Genomic DNA, 17,271 nt, shown 5'->3' with positions numbered 1-17,271 from the left:
AAGTAAACTAAATTATATTATCATATTATAATTATAGTTTTTAATTTATTTCGTTTAATGAGTAAAACACAAATTAGCTTTTCTGTGCTTATACAAAAGCGGCCGATTTTATTGTTTTTAAAGTGTTACACCTACTAAACTTCGTGTTTCAATTAAAAAAATATATAATATTAATTTCAAGTATAGTGTAAATGAAATTATATTAAAGAAATAAAAAATATAATTTTTTGATCACATGTCAGTCTCTTACACTTCGAGCTCATTTTGTAAAGCTCACTATCATTCAATTGATTTATCTATAGTTGAATGTGTTTTGTTTTCAATTTTTAATATTTTGATTAATAACAAGTCATTAAGTTATTTTTAAATAAAAAAATTTCTATACCGCATAAAGTATCGATATAAAATGTAGTTAAATATGCACAATACTTGAAAATTTTGCGTGGCCACGAGTGTATACATATGTATATGGTATCTACACATATTTAAGATTTTGTAGGAATAAAAGGCATTTACATTAAATTATTATACACGAAGCGAAGGAATAGAGCCGGAGCTCCTATTCCACTACAAAATAATCTGAACATGACTGATTGTGCGGCGACAAAAGCTATTATTTATTTCAGTTATTTAATGTATTTACCGATGAACATATGGGTTGGGATATAATTAAACTAGCTCAATGGACGGCAGGGGTCGACGATTATATACATACTATATGGTCATTGCCGAACATTAATCCATTCTACCCTACTTACTTTAAGTTATCTGATATTGTACAGAAGTACGAACAGATCAAGTGAAAGTACAAAAATATTTGAACTATCTATTGAGCAAAATGTTGCTAGAGTATTTCGTATGGGTGAGATCTCTATTCTCTTCCCTTTTACTTAAGTAGGTGCATACTTACACACATATATACATATATACATATGTAGTAATATAGTAATAATAAAAATACTATCTACAAAAATTACAAACTTATCTTTTCGAATATTACAACGGAACAGAGGTAAGTGGGTACTTAGCTATTTCAAAGTTGGCATTCGCAATTTTAGTTATTACTTGCTGAATTGGCACACACATAAACACACACACATGTTAAAGCCTATGGGTTTTTCATTTCTATTAGTTCACTCTCAGACGGCAGATATAATTGATAATATATGTTTGTAAAGTGCGGCCAGCTAGTTATAAATGCCAGTGTCCGATTGAAGAAAGCTTCCAGACTTGAAGAAAAACTTGCTGAGTGAAGACAAACAATAGAATATAAATTAATTTTAATTTCTTTAAACAATGAAGGACATAAAATACCAGACAGCCCCACTTTGGTTAACAACGGAGTACGTCGAGTCTTTTCTACGAAAGTATAAAAAGGATGAAGGACTTTCAATCACAAAACTGGACATAAAACCAGCCACAAAAAAGGGTGACAACTATGCCAGTGTGATGACACGAATCAGCGTCGATTTCAAGTTAAGCACCAAGGAAACCGAACATGGTTTATATATCGTGAAGACCTCACATGAAAGTGATCCCTTCACAGCAAGTATCATGAGTCAATATGATATCTATAATACGGAAATGTTAATGTACGAAAAAGTCTTACCAAAACTGACCGAGTTGCTAAAGGAAATCGGTGACACAGATAAACTATTTGCCGACACCATTTATGTGGACTACAAGCATTCAGCTATAATTTTTGAAGACCTTGCAGTGTTAAAATTTGTTATTCCCGATCGGTTAGTTGGGATGGATGAAGCGCAGACCATGTTGACACTTAAAAAACTAGCAAAAATGCATGCAACCGCGGCCGTACTAAATGAGCGTGAGCCTGGCATTCTAACTAAATTGCAAAGGGGGATATTTAATCGTGAGACAAGTGGGTTTGCACCGTTTTTCGAGGGCGTTCTAGAAGCTTGTGCGGATTTTGCTGGAGAGTGCGCGAGTTTGGGATCTTATTACAAGAACAAACTGCACAAGTTAAAGTCACATGTGATGGAATATGGTACGCGTGCCTTTGATCCCCGTCAGGATGACTTTTTAACACTTAATCATGGTGATATGTGGACCAATAATGTAATGTTAAGATATGAATATTGTGACGGTAGTGATGAACGATCAACAACTGGAAGGGTAATTAAAGATATCCTGCTGATCGATTTTCAATTCAGTGCATGGACGTCGCCGGCGCTCGACCTTCACTATTTCTTTCAAACTTCATTGCCTTTAGAATTTAAGCTGCACCGAGAGGATGAACTTGTCAAGTATTATCATGGTTTTTTGTCTGAAACTTTGCGTCTACTCCATTATAAAGGACACATACCTAGTTTACATGAATTTACTGTGCAAATGGAGTCTCACCGATTTTACGGTACGTAAATACATACGCATACATATTTCTGGTATTTGAAATTTGCATTGACAATACATTTTCTGTTCTCTCCGTAGCGGTTGCTTCGTCGCTGACATGTCAGGCTCTCCTTATTAATGACAAAACTGATGAAGCCGATTTCAACATTATGATGGGAACTGGGGAACGTTCGCATGCATTTCATAGGCTTTTATACACAAATAAGAGAATACAAGATAACGCTATAGCATTACTGCCTTACTTCGATCGCAAAGGACTACTTGATGTAACTAAATAAAATATAATAGTAAAGGTCTTTGGATTGTATATACGTATGTACCATATATACATATGTAAATATACGCAATTTTATCAATATGTGAATAAAAGAAATGTTCCTAAATAAATACAATATCGTTTCGTTCTTTATCCCCAAGGTATTATGGCAGTAAGTATTTAGTAGAATAACTGAATAATATGTTTTGTAGTTATGTTTGTAATGTTTGTAATGTTTATATTTTTTATGTTTTAATGTGTGAATTCTAACATATTCATTTATACAAATTGTATAACGACTATTCAAATTGAGTCAATTTTAAACATCAATTACATACGCATTCTATTATTATACTACCTTTACCCGGTGCTTCGATCGCATGAATTTCTTAAAATAATCAAAGATCATAAACAACAGCAAATAACTAAATATAGTATGTACCCGTATACTTTACCGCGCCGATCATCTTCGTGCCGGAGGTGGTTACCAGAAAACTCCAATTTTGTCTGATTTTTAGAAATACTAGCTTTGCCCGCGGCTTTGTGGACATTTGACACTCGCGAACAGGCTAACCTTGAGCTTAAAGAAGGATAGCTTTTCTGAATGCACCCCTGCCTCCTGTAATGTCTGCCCTTACGCTTTGCTGACAGTAACACCAAATCTGAGCTTAACCGGAAACTGAACAGATTTTTATTTTTTTCTTTAACTGGAACTTCGGCACTAATATTTTGTCGATTTGTATGGGTAGTAGCTTCTATCATTTCTTTAAAAACAAAATTTAACAATTTTCCAAAAGCATCAAATATATATTTTTTAATTTTTCAAAATGTCACTTTTGTTTACAAACCATAACATCTGCAAAAAGAGATTTTTTCTCAGTCCGTAAAAAATATACTTTTTTTTAAGTTATAAGTATTTTATGTCCTTTCGAAGGCCATTATGGGTACTAAGTTTCATGATGATACGGTTAAGCGGTTTCGGCGTGAAAGCCTAACAAACAAATTTACATTCACATTTATAATTACAAATATTATTAAAGTTATCTGTATGGATATACACATGTATGTCAGTATGTATGTGTGCACAATGTACGTATAAAATTCGTTATCGAACTTCAGAATTTCACCACAAATGAGCAAACAACTTTTACACGGTTTACAACGCTCAACATTACTACACTTACACTCGCATATGCATGTGTGTCGGACAGAGTTAACAGTAAATCGCACAAGGCTTGCTTTAAGTGGAAACGAAAATGAAGACGAGTTCTTCGACCCTGTCCCGACCAGTTCAGTACATCCTTTCAGCTGAAATCAGGCAGACCACTACGCCCTGCGGCTCGTTACTTAGCATGACTGGTTTTAGTTTAAACCATAAATGCAAAACGTATAAATTTCTAAGATATTGTTTCATATAAAACTGTTGCTTTAACTTTAGGCCGACTCTAAATTTTGACTCTAATCTAACTCCGCTATGAGAATTTTGAAGAATAACTTAAATTAAGGGACAAATATGCTCCAACTAATTTAGAAGCGTCTTTAATATGAGTACGATAATTAGAAGTTGAGTACTTAGATCTGTCGTTAAGATAAGTCTATTTCACAATATTCTGTGCAAAAAATTGCGCACAGATACTTACGATAATAAATATAAATTGTGCGGAATCCCAAAATTCATGAACAAATACAGAGAATGTAAGGTGGAATTAACGCGTTTGCGGGTAATATATGGTTATTATGTCGTAAAATGTTAGCATTGTTTAATACATATGTATGTAGGCATATCTCAATCTCATCTTTACGTAGAGTACAGAAGTAAATGATAATCATTGCAATGGTCTTGAAAATTCGCCTTCTTATACCCAGAACAAAAGATTTTTTTGTACACGACAGACAACTTAAACATCGTTTTATATTTAACCATAAAGTATATATGTTAGCGCTGTCCCCTTGGTTTTTAATGTTTCGATCGGATTGATGTATATTTCGGTTGGTGCTGGGCACCATAATTTTATTAAATATTCCCCTAATCCGGTGCAGAGGCTTGGACGATGACAATAACTGATGAGTCGACGTTGCGAGTTTTCGAGAGAAAGGTTCTGCGAAAGATTTATGGTTGTTTGCGCCTTGGCCACGGCGAATATCGCATTCGATTACTACAAGGTAATAACATACTTTTGTTCACCTAAAATCAATCGAGTTAGATATACATAAGTAAAATCGGATGACAGCCACGCCTAATATATGGAAAGTAAAATCCATCTGATTCTTTCACTTTACAGCATACAAATCAAACATGAATGAGGTTATCAAAATACAACTTTGTACAAACAATGCCCTCAAGATATCGGATTTAAATTGAAGTTCGGGGAGAATATTTTTGTGATGACAGTATTCTTTGTGCCAAAAATCGGGTCTATACTCCCCTTAACGTCCATGTATCTAACAAGAACATTTTCGAACTTCGGGTTGACATTATACCGCATCTATAGGTTAATACTAATGTTGTTTCATTTGATCTATCATAATCTCAACCTGGGGAGGCCAAATTAGTATGCACTTTTGCTTTCGCAGCGACTTTCATTGTAAATTTAACATGATCACGATATCTAATAAATAGTAGTGAGTACGAAAAAATATTTATTTAAGTGATGATTACAATACCAACTACTATCAAAACGTATAGGAGACAGCTCCTTGACAATGCACTTATTTCTTATATACATATGTACATATGTATGTATATGTAAGATAAGGCTATATGCAAGTGCCCAGCGGAATAGCAATAACAATTTGTAATACGCTTCGAAACATCTCTGTGTTATTTCGATTTAATAAAACTTAACAAATAGTTAATCTGTCATATATTTGTACAGAAGTTTTTCAATGTAGTATATGTACAAGTGGTTACTATGATTAAACAAATAAGTGTACATGGGTATTAGGGGATTGTGCACATAGCTAACTTCACTCGTTTAAATGAGTGTAAATCGTAAGAAGTAAGCAACAAGGTCTAAATTTATTTTAAAAACTTCCTCTTTACGGACGTAATTTGGGAAATCTTCAATAATGTTATAATTGAGTAGAGCTTAGAAAATTTCATCAAAATTATTCGTCTAAAAAAGCTTTATTGTCATCAAAAGTACCTTTTAAAATGGTGTTCCTTAGTCAAAATTCATTCTTGATATTTGGATGAGTCTAGAGATGAAGAGCTATGATATTCTACAATTTTCGCACTTTATTAAAATTGTTACTCTTGAAAGATCGGAAAAGTTAAGCACAACTGCGAACAATTCTCAAAGTTACTACCTTTTGTTACCACCATAATGTGAAGAAATTACTGCTCTCATTGCACCCATTTCTATTCTTATCAGCTCACTGTAAAACTAGGTAAATTATAAGAGGCATCTTATATAAAAGATTCATCAAATATTTTGTTGTCTCTAGAACTCGGTTGTGCTTAGCAGTGATCGCATTGAATTTGATTTAATTAAAATGAAGGAAACAACTGAGTCAGTTTTAACTTGGTTAACAAAGGAATACTTCGAGACAATTTTGCGTGAATACAAAAAAGACAAAGGACTCATTGTAACAAATCTTAGTGACTCTAGCGGAACATCAAAAGGTGATAGTTTCATTAGTACTTTAACGCGTTTTAAAGTAGAGTTCCTGGAGTCAAACTGCAAGGAGCCGCGTCAGGCATTTTACATCGCAAAAACTAATTATGAGGGTGATCCAGTCATTGCTAGATTTATGAATGATTTCGATGTTTACAACAGAGAAATGCTTATGTATAAACAGATTCTACCACAAATGACCGCATTATTGGTAGAAATAGGGGATGATGAGAAGCTCTTTGCCGATACAATACATGTGGATTTCGAACGATCAGCTATAATTTTTGAGGATTTGTCGGCGTCGGACTTTATCGTAGGTGATCGTATAGCCGGGCTGGATGAGTCGCAAGCTCGGCTAATCTTGAGGAAACTGGCTAAATTTCATGCTACTGCCGCTGTGCTTAACGAACGCACGCCAAAGATTTTGACAAATTTACAAGGTGGGTATCTCAGACGTTCAAATCACGCCTTTGAACCTTTCCACGAAGGCATGGTTGAGGTATGTGCAAATTTCGCTGACAATTGTGAGGAATTGGGACATTACTACAAAGAGAAATTACTCAAACTGAAGCCCTATATATTCGAGTATTCTGTGCGGAGTTTTGATCCTAAAGAGGGACATTTCCTCACGCTCATTCATGGCGACGTTTGGACCACTAATATAATGTTCTCATTTGAAGAGCATGGCGACAATAATCGCACAAAGCACGTTAAGGATGCACGCTTAATTGATTTTCAATTTAGTAATTGGTCATCGCCAGCCGGGGACTTACATTATCTAATTAACACTTCATTTGAAAACCAACTGCGTTTGCATCGTCAGGATGAATTAATTCAATATTACCATGAGGTTTTAAGTAGCACACTACACAAGCTCACATATGGTGGGCATATTCCTTCCTTACACGAGCTCTGTATTCAATTGGAAGATCGACGTTTCTATGGTATTTTTTTACATTTTTTACTCTTTTTTTATATAAATGATACATTAAAATCTTCTTACTTTCCAGCATTAACATCTACGATAGTAAACCAACCGCTCCAGATCAGTGAAAATAGTGACGATTCAGACCTTAATAGCTTAACCGAGGTTAATGAGCGTTCCAAAAATTTTTACAAAAGATTGTATACCAATAAAAAGGTGCAAAGTATAATCAAAGCACTACTACCATATTTCGATCGAAAAGGACTTCTAGATGTATCTGATTAGATTTGAATGTAAGAATGATAGATTGCTCTGTACAAATAAAATAATCTTAAAGAAACCTTCAATGCGACTTTAGTATTTTTATTGATTCGCAAACGCTTCACATTGATCATTTTGCATCAACTCATGTCCAAAAACTTTCGGAAAATAAATTATTGATTAGTACCTTATAGCAAGTCTGTCCCAATACTGATTACAAAAAGCATCTGATGAGCAATAATACTCAAATCCACATAACAACTAAAGGTATATGCTGTTTATATGATAAATAACATTTAAGTAGATTTGAAAGCAACAGTTTTCATGGATCGGCTTTCTTTAAGGTAGTTAGGTAGGTGGATCCATGAATGGTGATGCCCTCCACTAATAAAATCATCCGTAGCCTGATATTAAAATATTAAAAAAGTACTTACATCAAGTGACATCCATATTAAAGAAAGTGTTCATTGAAATATGTATGTATGTATATAAAATATTTGATTGGTGAATAGAGCAACTTGGAAATTATATTTTTAACGAAGCAAATATCAAAAGAGCGATGTCTGTTTTTTTTAATTTCGTTAGTTCGTTTATTTATCACTCATTCGTTTGGAAATACAAAATGGAAGCTCTTCAAAAGTCCCATCCAGCATACTCTTTAACCACATCCTTATTTTCTTTGCGATGCCTGTGCACTGCACTGGCCTCGCCTTTCGCCACACAATGCTTACGCATTTCACGTTTTTCTTTTGCGCCCATATTTTTTCGAATACGATCAGTTATAACTGATGGCGCTATAGTACTAGCAGTGGTTGAATAAGATCGCTGACTGCGTGTATCATTCAAAAGCTTTTCCACCAATTTTAAACGATACATTCGGGAATTTGGATCCATGTCGTGCAGTTCGGGAACGTTATCGGTTTCCAAATCATTAGAACTCATTGATGCAGCATCTGAATCATTAGCGTTGACACACACATTAGATCCGTTATCTTTTAAAACTTCAGCTAAATTTTGGCTTGGATGAATGTTGTTGGTTTTACCTTCGTTTGAGTTAGTGAGCATTATTTGGGAGGGCTCATTTGTCAGTTCGGATAATGGATCTAGATCTATATTCGCCAGATATTGCGAGCATGATTCAATATAACGTCGTATAGAATCGTCGGTTTTCTGCGTGTTTTTCATTTCGCTGAAATTCACTTCGTTTTGAAGCTGAAGACGATACTCTTTAAGAGTATCCTTGGGATAATTATCAACTGGCGTTTCTTCCAGCTCAGAATCATCGCTTTCAAGAATTGTTTCATCGGCGTCCTCGGGGATCATGCCATATTCCTAGAAATTCATCAAAATTATGTTACCATAGAGTTATCTTTACGCATTTAATCAAATTACCTGCAAAATGTCTCTCTCCATTTCCTTGGTAACACCGTAACCTGTGCAATGTACTTCTGCATCCAAGTTGTCTTCGCGTTTTAAGTCTGCAAACTTAGGAAAGTCTACACTTTCGTAACCAAATTTTCTACGGAACATTTCGCGGACGCAATTCACATCCCGATCGAAGAAACTAATTAACACAAATAATAATTAATAACTGATCGTCAATAAGTATAAAAGTATATATCTTACAATTCAGCATTTTCATGTGAGGTTGACATCATTTGTGGAAAATCAATTAAAATTGGCGTTCCATCGTCTGTGAGCATTAAATTGAATTCATTGAAGTCCCCATGGATAACCCCAGCATTACCAAGACGAACGATTAAATTCATAAGATCATCATAAACTTGTTCAACATCTGTTAATTCTTGAACCTGTGTCCTTTGTAGAGATTTAATTGAATTAAAATTTTTGTTCATATGCTTTTCATTCTCATATAACTTACATTGGCCATCCGTTGACAAGCTCCATTAACACGCAATGTCGATTGAAGTCTATTGGTTTAGGCACTGGGAACCCACGATCGTGCAAGGCACTCATATAAGCAAATTCTCTAGTTGCCGATATACGTGATAAATATAGCCACGAGGCTTTGTGTCGACGACCATGATAATCTCGCTTTGATTTAATATTTCTGAAACAGGTCCTACCTAGTCGATGAAGCTTTAAGCATATAGATTTACCGTCTTCGTCAGCAACCACGTATATATTTGATTCCTTGCCCACACCTATTTGGTTACCAAATGACGATACAGAACCGCGCAACGTAAGAGATTTCAAAGCCAAATAGTCATACCCCGTGTTTGTTAGGCGATATCCATCATCTGTGCGAAAAACTTATTATAATAGGCGTATTGTTTAGCATTTTTCTCGTTTCCTCACATTTTTTTCCACGTTCGTATGAAACCAGTTTATGTTTACATAGCTCCCTCAGTAATTTATGGACGCCGCCAGCCTTTAAATTAGCAATAGATGCAGCTAATTGTCCAGGTACAAGCTCATGATTCTTCATTCCCATTTCGATCTAAAATATAAACAAAATTAATCGAATTGTACATTATTACATTAGGGAAAACAAACCGCTGTAAGCACACGAAAATCTTCCTTGGTTAAATATCGTAACACGGTAACATCGAGCTTTCCCATTATAAGATTTTATGAAAAATTAAAACAATATACAAATTTTTACAAAATACTACCAAACACGTTGCATCAAAAGGCAAACAATAGGTATATATTTTTTACAGGGATGCTTTCTCAGAAAACAGCTGCGCAAACTGACATACTAGTTACGGCGTCATCTGTTTGCCAGATATGCGTTCATATTCTATAAGGAAAGGAATCGGAAACGAGTGAATAAAACGAACCCGTGAAATATATTAAAAAATTCTTTATCGTAATTTTATTTTATATTGCAGAAAAAGAGCGAGAGCAGAAGTTATCACAAATACAATTTCACTTATAAATACCATTTTTTTAATTTTTATTGGTCTAAGTTTTGCAATCTTCCTTCTTGTATATATCTTTGTCTTCCTCCGTACATCTTATTACAACTTTTTTATTACCAATATTTGATTCATGTAACGCCTTTCGAAAAGCCTGCTCAACTTTACGCCATTGAAAGACGTTTGCAATTAGTCGACCAATAGGTGCTTTACCCCCATCAATCAACTGTAGCGCAGTTGGAAACCTAAACAGGTAACAAAAGTTCAAACGACATGTAAACGCTTTGCAGATGAGTGAATATTGAGGCAATGACTTACATATTAATTGAACGGAAGCTCGGAATCAGTTTCAGATTTTTCATAAGAACGTCCATTGCATTGAAACACGCACACTCCGCATCACACTCCGCTAGGATGCATATGCCGCATGGCTTCAGTGCCATTACTGATAAATTCATTGACTTCTCTGACACGGCACAGTTTATAACAGCATCCGGCCAATCATGTAACGCGCTATACAAACACTCAAGTATCATGCAATACTGCATGTCCGCATCATAGTGCATGCATTTAAAGTGGAAGGTTTTCTCAATTGTTTCGAGGGGTTCCTTTATTGTGGACGCTACACAGATGTTACCCACCCCGATCGCGCGGGCGCACAATGCCGCGGAAATGGCAGTGGGACCCGCTCCGATGATTAGGACATTGGTCGTGGGTAGAACTTGTGCTTTGAAACAAGCCTGACATCCAAGCGCCAACGTTTGCGTAAGAGTTGCTTCGATCATATCGACATCGCCTGGGATTTTGTGGCATAAATCAGCGGGGTGAACTTGGTATTTGCGTAGAAATCCATTGAATATTAAATTGTTACAGATGTTGTAACAACCTTTCTTGCAATAGTCGCAAATGCCACATGCTAAGCCCGATTCAACAACAACACGGTCGCCTGGTCGAATTTTCGTTATTGAGCAACCAACCTAAAAAAGGCAGAAGAAGTTCGTGTCCTACAATTTCCAGAAATATAAATTAGTGAGCATACTTCTTGAACTATTCCAGATGCATCATGACCTAGAGTCATGCCGGGATAGGATTTCCCTCCGGTTTCATAGTAATGGAGATCAGATCCTGAAAGCGCAACTGCTTCGGTGCGTATCAGTACATCTATTGGATAGATTATTCTTCGAAATCACAAATTCCTATATAAATAGTGGATTTTTTTACCATACTCATTAAACTTTGGTAATGCTTCTAAACACCGTTCGACTGTACACGGTTCCAGTATTCTTATCACTTCGTTTCTTGTCTTGTTTATAAGATATGAATCGGTATTGTCTTCATCAGTATATTCCTCAATTTTCTGCTCTTTTTCGGATTCATAATTTTTTGTACCTTCTTCGTAACATCGGGCTCGATTTTCATTACAGGAATCCGTTCCATAATTTCTTTTGTGAAGGACAGGGAAGCGATTAGTCATATGCAAACACGTTCTAAAGCTGAGAGGTGAGGGATTCTCATTTTCTGCCTTATTTTAAAAATTCAAATGTAAGTTTATATTTTGCAATATCTTTTCAGTATTTTTGCTCTTACCCTTTTTGCTATTGGCACAGCTTGATTTCATAGGATCCTTACAGGCTTGTTCTTGGCACTCATCAGGATCGCTATAACAGTCTAATTTCGGTTTCCTCCGTTCGAGTTTATCAATGCGTTTGATCTTTGGTTTTGATTGATACTGCATGCACATTCCGTCATCCTTGCTGCCTTTCTTTTTCCCTTTACCACTTTTCTTCGAACTGAATTGTCTCCATGAAATGAGTCCACGTGGAATAGAGTATACGGGAATAGTGCTGAAGTAACGTTTAATGGGAGACATTTCCATAAATGACTTATTATTCGCCAAAGTGTTGTACTTCCTTGCAGAAGAACCAGGTTTGGTTTTGCAATTGGGTTTCGTTGACTTTTTCTTCGTCTGACAATGATCTTTCGAATCACTCTTAGGCGACGACGATTTTGCTTTCTTGCAGTCAGCCGATTTGCTAGAAGACTTTTTGTCTGAAGATGCTGATTTCTTTGCATCGCATAGACTTTTAATGGGTTTGCATTTTGAAGCACCCTTCGGCACACTTTCAGACTTGCAATCGGGCTTTTTGTCCGATTTAGATTTCTTTGCATCACACAGACTTTTAATCGGTTTACATTTCGATTCTGATTTATCTGCATTTGATTTTTTACATGGGTCTTTATCAGATGAGGAGGTTTTCGAATCTTTGCTTTTGCAGAAGCCTTCATAACGTTTACATTCTTTGTTTGTGGCTGATTTAGATGGTGGTTTCTTTACGTCGCAAAGGTTTTTTGCTTTTCCACCTGATTTTCCGCCTGATTCACATTTTGACTTATTGCTATCTTTAGAGCTAGCACTATTAAATGGCTTGCATTTACTTTTGGAGGATACGGATTTTTTCGCTTTTGAGGATTCGCATTTGCTATCAGTTTTTTTTACGTCGGTGGTGCTCTTAGATTTCTTCGCTGCCTTATCGCTAGCACAAGTCGAAGATGGGGATTTTTTCATATCACATAAACTCTTTACCATCTTACATTTGTCATCTTTTCCAGAGGAGAATTCCTTTTTGTTCTTGTCAGATTTTTCATTGATGTTAAGACACGGATCCTTACAAGGGTCACCTAAATCACATTTCTTCTTCTTTGGTTTTGGCCGCTTTTTCTCCTGTTGGCATACATCAGTTTCGCTATTACATCTATTTCCTTTCTTCGAATTTCCACATATGTCTTTTTTCCCCTTATCCTTGGTCGGCTTCTTTTTACGCTTTCCGGCACAGGGTTTCGGTACACCCGGTGTGGTACAAGATCCTTCGTCTTTACCAGCCGCCTTTTTACAAGGATCACTCTTGCAAGGGTCCTTCTTCTTATCTTTCTTTTTCCTAGTTGGACAATTCTTTTTTAATTCGTTACCACATTCGTCTATCAGAGGTTTGGTACAAGGATTGTTTTTAGTGTCGCCACACTTATCTTTCTTCTTGAATGCTTCTTTTTTCACAGATTTCTTATCATCACATTGTACAGAACTTTTGTTAGCAATGTCAGCACGCCGTTTGGTTGCTTCAATTAGCGCTCTGGCATAAGCTTTACAACTCATTAGACCACGTGAGTTATAAGCGTCAATTATTTCCGAAGACGAGAGTAGGGAGATTTCTGACGATATACTAGCTTTGTTCGCCTTTTCTTTGGCTTGTTGCGTATTTGTGGTTATGTCTTGAGGTTTGAATTTTGGATAAGAGGCGTTGCCTGGTGAAACGCATCCTTTGGAACCATCGCGAACACAAACAATGTGTGGGTCTCGATTTGTGCTTTTGATTTTGGCTGGAGACTTTGTCGAATACGCCATTCGGCTAAGATCCGCGGGAAATCCCTTCTGCAACGCTGTACTACATATATTAGCCGCTATGGTTGTGACACAATCATTGAACTCCGGCACTTTGATCTCACCTAGAACGCTGGGTGTGTATTTTGATGGATCAATTTCGACCGTACCCTGGATCATTGCATTGAAGTCAAGAGGAATAGTGCTTTCAGTTTTATCCCTTCCTAGATCCAAATTAGCTTCTATTTTCACTGTGGGATCTTCCAAAGCTTTCGGTGTTGGAGGTTTAAACATGTTAATTTTCTCTAAGGCCGCACTTCTGAAGATAGCATCACGAATATTACTCATATCCATTTCAAATATCAACTGCATAGATGCTATTGCCATTTGTTGCAATTTCTGCTCTAAATTCTCGGGTACATACACAACCATGTCACGTTTGGAACTATTCCAGGCCGCTACCTCATAACAGTCATGAGTCTCGATACGATTTCGTTCTTGTTCGGCCATGGCACGCTCAAGTTTTTCGTAAAGTGATATGTGGTTGCTCTTGATCGTCTCTTCAGATGGCTGTAATGCATGTGAATTGGATATTTCCTCATCATGTGTCCATAGAGTAACATCGTCTTTCCCTGAACATTGATCCATCAAGGCTCCAGCGTTATTACTTGCCAATGGTACACCATAATGTGTTGATTCTGCTGTGCCCATTACATTTTCAGTAAAAGCTTCAATTTGTCGTGCATGTTCTCGAATAATAGATAAAGTGTTCATGGTGTTTTTGCTGGCATCATCGTCACCATCAAACAAGTTAAGCGGAATCAACATGATTTTTGTGGAAGTGGTCGCAGACTTAGACTGTATCAGAGCCACTGGCAGTATGTTAGTTAGGCTAGTCTTGCTTATATCATTTCCTTTGTTTGAAGAATCTGCATTTAGGTACACACTTAAATTAGACTTTTCTTCCCATAGCTATAGAGTACCCATTTACCTGACTTTGCCGCCATTGATCGCATAGATCCATGTTTTGCATTGCGGTTATGAAGATTTGTGCGTCGCCCGCTGTTATGGGAGCACAAGATCGAAGAGTAGCGACGTGGTTTGAAGTTCGGTTGTCGCCTAGACAGCTAAGAAGAAATATATACATGTATACATATGCATTCAGCACAGTGGCAACGGCACTAAGAGGGTGTACTAGTTGTCAACTCACCCGCAAAGTCTGCAGGACTTTCCCAAATATTCGCATAGTTTTCAATTAAAATTTTATTTACACAAGAAATTTTGCTAAAAACCAGAAGAAATGACACAAGTTTTTCGTATTTTTAAATTTTCATTGAAAATTTTTTGACGAAAGGTTCAGATGTTTGCAGATTACTGAAAAAATCAGATTTTTCGTAAAGTATTTTTATAAAAGGGTGAAGCACCACAGTAAGCAAATCGCATACAAACAGCAAAAATCTCTGAAGCATATAGTGTCCCACACCCCACATGTATGCAGGGGCGTTGTAGGTGTGTGCGAAATAATTCAGAGCTATTGGCATCGGTGCAAGGCGTTCTAAACATTGTCAATACTATTAAACGTATATCGTAGATTTGTATGTGCGCTTGTGTGCTATTAACTTCCAGCAAGTCCAAACGCAGTTAATTACAAGTAAGTTTCCATGTGCGCCGCGATATAAATCCATGTGAGTAATGCAGCGAAACATAAAAGTATTGAAATGTGCTGTGCATACTAATCATTGAATTTGTGCATGGATCAGTTTGTTTGACTTCGAAAATTTGAATTCATACCTTCGATTTATTGGCTAAGTGTGTAGCGGTTAGTTCGGGCTCAGCTGTCTGTTGGGTTGCTTGGAGCAAAACTGTATCCCGCGGAATATATTCTTACTGAAGTTCAAGAACGTTGCATTAAATCAAATATTTAATTTTTTTTCAATCTGAATCGGCCATAATGCTGGGAGTACATGGTTCCTTGTGGCATTCCACCTGTGTGTTTGTGTTCGCGACAGTAAGTGCATAATTTACATGCGTATTTACAATTAACCATTCCTCTGCAGAGGTGCAATATCTATATTGTATATGTTTGAATTTTACTTTATAGAGAATTAAGTGGGCTTGTGATATTAAAAACGTGACAATTATCTGGTGAATCTGGTGAGAATAATTTAGACGAAAACTTCCAATATTTTAGCAACTAAAGACAAATCTTTTGAGAAACGGCAGAACCCGGTCTAGGCCTTGAACACGGTTCCACCATTAGCGATGAGTTAGGCGGTTATATCTCTATGTATTGTATTTTGTAATGAAACGTACGCTCATCGAGTGCAAGAGTTGAGTGTGTGTGTGTGTGTATGTCGTTATGAATGCCATAACATATTTGTGCGTAATTTTGATGAGCTACGAACCTTTTCAGTGTTTCCACTAGAATAATTGCCCGCCATTTGCGTGGTATCGCGCGTGTGTTGCATTAGCAAGTTTCAATTAAATTTACGAATCGATTTATGAGGTTTCTCACTTCTACTGTTCAATAAATATTGCATTTTCTGCTTTCAGTGCTCAATTTTGGAGATTGCAGCGTTGCCGGCGTCTACTCCCCTACCTCAAACCACCCACATTGTCAGCTATGTACACCAAGGCAGAGCCGGTGCTAAGATTGCTGAAATCAGGGAATTTGACTACGAGAAAGTTCACAGCGTGGATCATGAACGCAATGCTGCCATACGTGTAACGGAGCGATCAACACCCATTTCCCAGTTATATGGGGCATTTATTGAGCAGCTGGACACGAGTCTAGATAATGGCTTCTCACGCACTCATACAACTGAAACAATTGACGTTTCCACAACGGAGTCGATGAGTCATACTGACGACTTACTTGTAACAAAACAAAACACATTGGAGGACGCGGATGACATTTTTGGACGCAATGAACAGCATGAGTCACCTAAATCTGTGAATAACAAGAGTCATCCCCATGTCGGCGGTATGATGTGGAGTCGCACGAAACAAAGCATTCCGGTTTTGGAACCTGTGCGTATTCTTCTGAATACGGTACGCGACCAGCACAACCAAACGGTACATGCGGCTAGGCAACATCATCAACTGTTGAGCTCGATGATGGGTGGAATGGCCGATCACATGTCCGCGAATGAATCATCAGCAATAGAGACAGAGGAGGACCGTGAATCCGCCAACGAGAGCACAGAATTCAAGTTACTTGACTTTGCTGGCAGCCTTGTTAGTATGCTATGGGGCTTTTTCGGTAATCTGCAGCGCGCCTTTGCGGCTAGCAGTGGTAATGCTCTGGCTTCCACCTCGTCCAGTTCTGGTGGCCAGTAGGTATGATTGTGTATTACTTTGTAGAGAATGTAATTGATTTACTCAACTGTGATTAACCAGAAATTTCGGGTATTACACACAATATAGATCATACATACATACATATACATATATGTATGTATGTGTATGCATAGATATTTTAGCACATTTAGTGTAATTTAAACGATATCGAGATAAAAGTTAATACATATTAACACCATTTTTGTTGTAATAAATTTAAATTTGCTATATGGAACTTTAAA

At 36.8% G+C, this 17,271-nt stretch overlaps 4 protein-coding genes across 4 annotated transcripts; 2 read left to right on the top strand and 2 right to left on the bottom strand.

Annotated features, from left to right (window-relative positions):
* Positions 1-1,156: 1,156 nt before the first annotated feature.
* LOC126768097 (uncharacterized) lies at positions 1,157-7,518 on the top strand. Its single transcript, XM_050485989.1, has 4 exons — positions 1,157-2,374; positions 2,452-2,648; positions 6,077-7,190; positions 7,257-7,518. The coding sequence occupies exons 1-4, from the start codon at positions 1,297-1,299 to the stop codon at positions 7,454-7,456; spliced, it is 2,589 nt and encodes an 862-aa protein (XP_050341946.1). The 5' UTR covers positions 1,157-1,296; the 3' UTR covers positions 7,457-7,518.
* Positions 7,519-7,996: 478 nt separating this feature from the next.
* On the bottom strand, positions 7,997-10,095 carry LOC126767780 (uncharacterized). The gene is made up of 6 exons (XM_050485408.1): positions 9,950-10,095; positions 9,752-9,893; positions 9,315-9,693; positions 9,059-9,250; positions 8,825-8,996; positions 7,997-8,764 (listed from the first exon to the last, which is right to left on the bottom strand). Exons 1-6 carry the CDS (start codon positions 10,013-10,015, stop codon positions 8,066-8,068), a joined length of 1,650 nt encoding a protein of 549 aa, XP_050341365.1. The 5' UTR covers positions 10,016-10,095; the 3' UTR covers positions 7,997-8,065.
* A 146-nt stretch (positions 10,096-10,241) lies between these two features.
* On the bottom strand, positions 10,242-15,046 carry LOC126767778 (uncharacterized). Its single transcript, XM_050485404.1, has 7 exons — positions 14,901-15,046; positions 14,682-14,817; positions 11,902-14,619; positions 11,536-11,832; positions 11,354-11,475; positions 10,633-11,291; positions 10,242-10,559 (listed from the first exon to the last, which is right to left on the bottom strand). The coding sequence occupies exons 1-7, from the start codon at positions 14,934-14,936 to the stop codon at positions 10,361-10,363; spliced, it is 4,167 nt and encodes a 1,388-aa protein (XP_050341361.1). The 5' UTR covers positions 14,937-15,046; the 3' UTR covers positions 10,242-10,360.
* Positions 15,047-15,499: 453 nt separating this feature from the next.
* LOC126767786 (uncharacterized) lies at positions 15,500-17,271 on the top strand. The gene is made up of 2 exons (XM_050485420.1): positions 15,500-15,698; positions 16,244-17,271. The coding sequence occupies exons 1-2, from the start codon at positions 15,642-15,644 to the stop codon at positions 17,027-17,029; spliced, it is 843 nt and encodes a 280-aa protein (XP_050341377.1). The 5' UTR covers positions 15,500-15,641; the 3' UTR covers positions 17,030-17,271.

This window comes from Bactrocera neohumeralis, chromosome 2, assembly GCF_024586455.1.
Source record: "Bactrocera neohumeralis isolate Rockhampton chromosome 2, APGP_CSIRO_Bneo_wtdbg2-racon-allhic-juicebox.fasta_v2, whole genome shotgun sequence".
NCBI lineage: Eukaryota > Metazoa > Arthropoda > Insecta > Diptera > Tephritidae > Bactrocera > Bactrocera neohumeralis.
The sequence above is the reverse complement of the archived record's forward strand: the minus strand, read 5'-3'. Positions and strand labels throughout refer to the sequence as shown.

Coding starts and splice junctions, on each gene's coding strand:
- LOC126768097 (XM_050485989.1), top strand. CDS start 1,297: ATGAAGGACATAAAATACCAGACAGCCCCACTTTGGTTAACAACGGAG. Junction 2,649..6,076: donor GACTACTTGATGTAACTAAA/TAAAATATAATA, acceptor TGTTGTCTCTAG/AACTCGGTTGTGCTTAGCAG. Junction 7,191..7,256: donor GGAAGATCGACGTTTCTATG/GTATTTTTTTAC, acceptor CTTACTTTCCAG/CATTAACATCTACGATAGTA.
- LOC126767780 (XM_050485408.1), bottom strand. CDS start 10,015: ATGGGAAAGCTCGATGTTACCGTGTTACGATATTTAACCAAGGAAGAT. Junction 9,694..9,751: donor ATACGAACGTGGAAAAAAAT/GTGAGGAAACGA, acceptor TTTTTCGCACAG/ATGATGGATATCGCCTAACA. Junction 8,765..8,824: donor TGGAGAGAGACATTTTGCAG/GTAATTTGATTA, acceptor ATGAATTTCTAG/GAATATGGCATGATCCCCGA.
- LOC126767778 (XM_050485404.1), bottom strand. CDS start 14,936: ATGCGAATATTTGGGAAAGTCCTGCAGACTTTGCGG. Junction 14,818..14,900: donor AAGTCCTGCAGACTTTGCGG/GTGAGTTGACAA, acceptor ATTTCTTCTTAG/CTGTCTAGGCGACAACCGAA. Junction 11,476..11,535: donor ACCAAAGTTTAATGAGTATG/GTAAAAAAATCC, acceptor TCTATCCAATAG/ATGTACTGATACGCACCGAA.
- LOC126767786 (XM_050485420.1), top strand. CDS start 15,642: ATGCTGGGAGTACATGGTTCCTTGTGGCATTCCACCTGTGTGTTTGTG. Junction 15,699..16,243: donor GTGTGTTTGTGTTCGCGACA/GTAAGTGCATAA, acceptor TTCTGCTTTCAG/TGCTCAATTTTGGAGATTGC.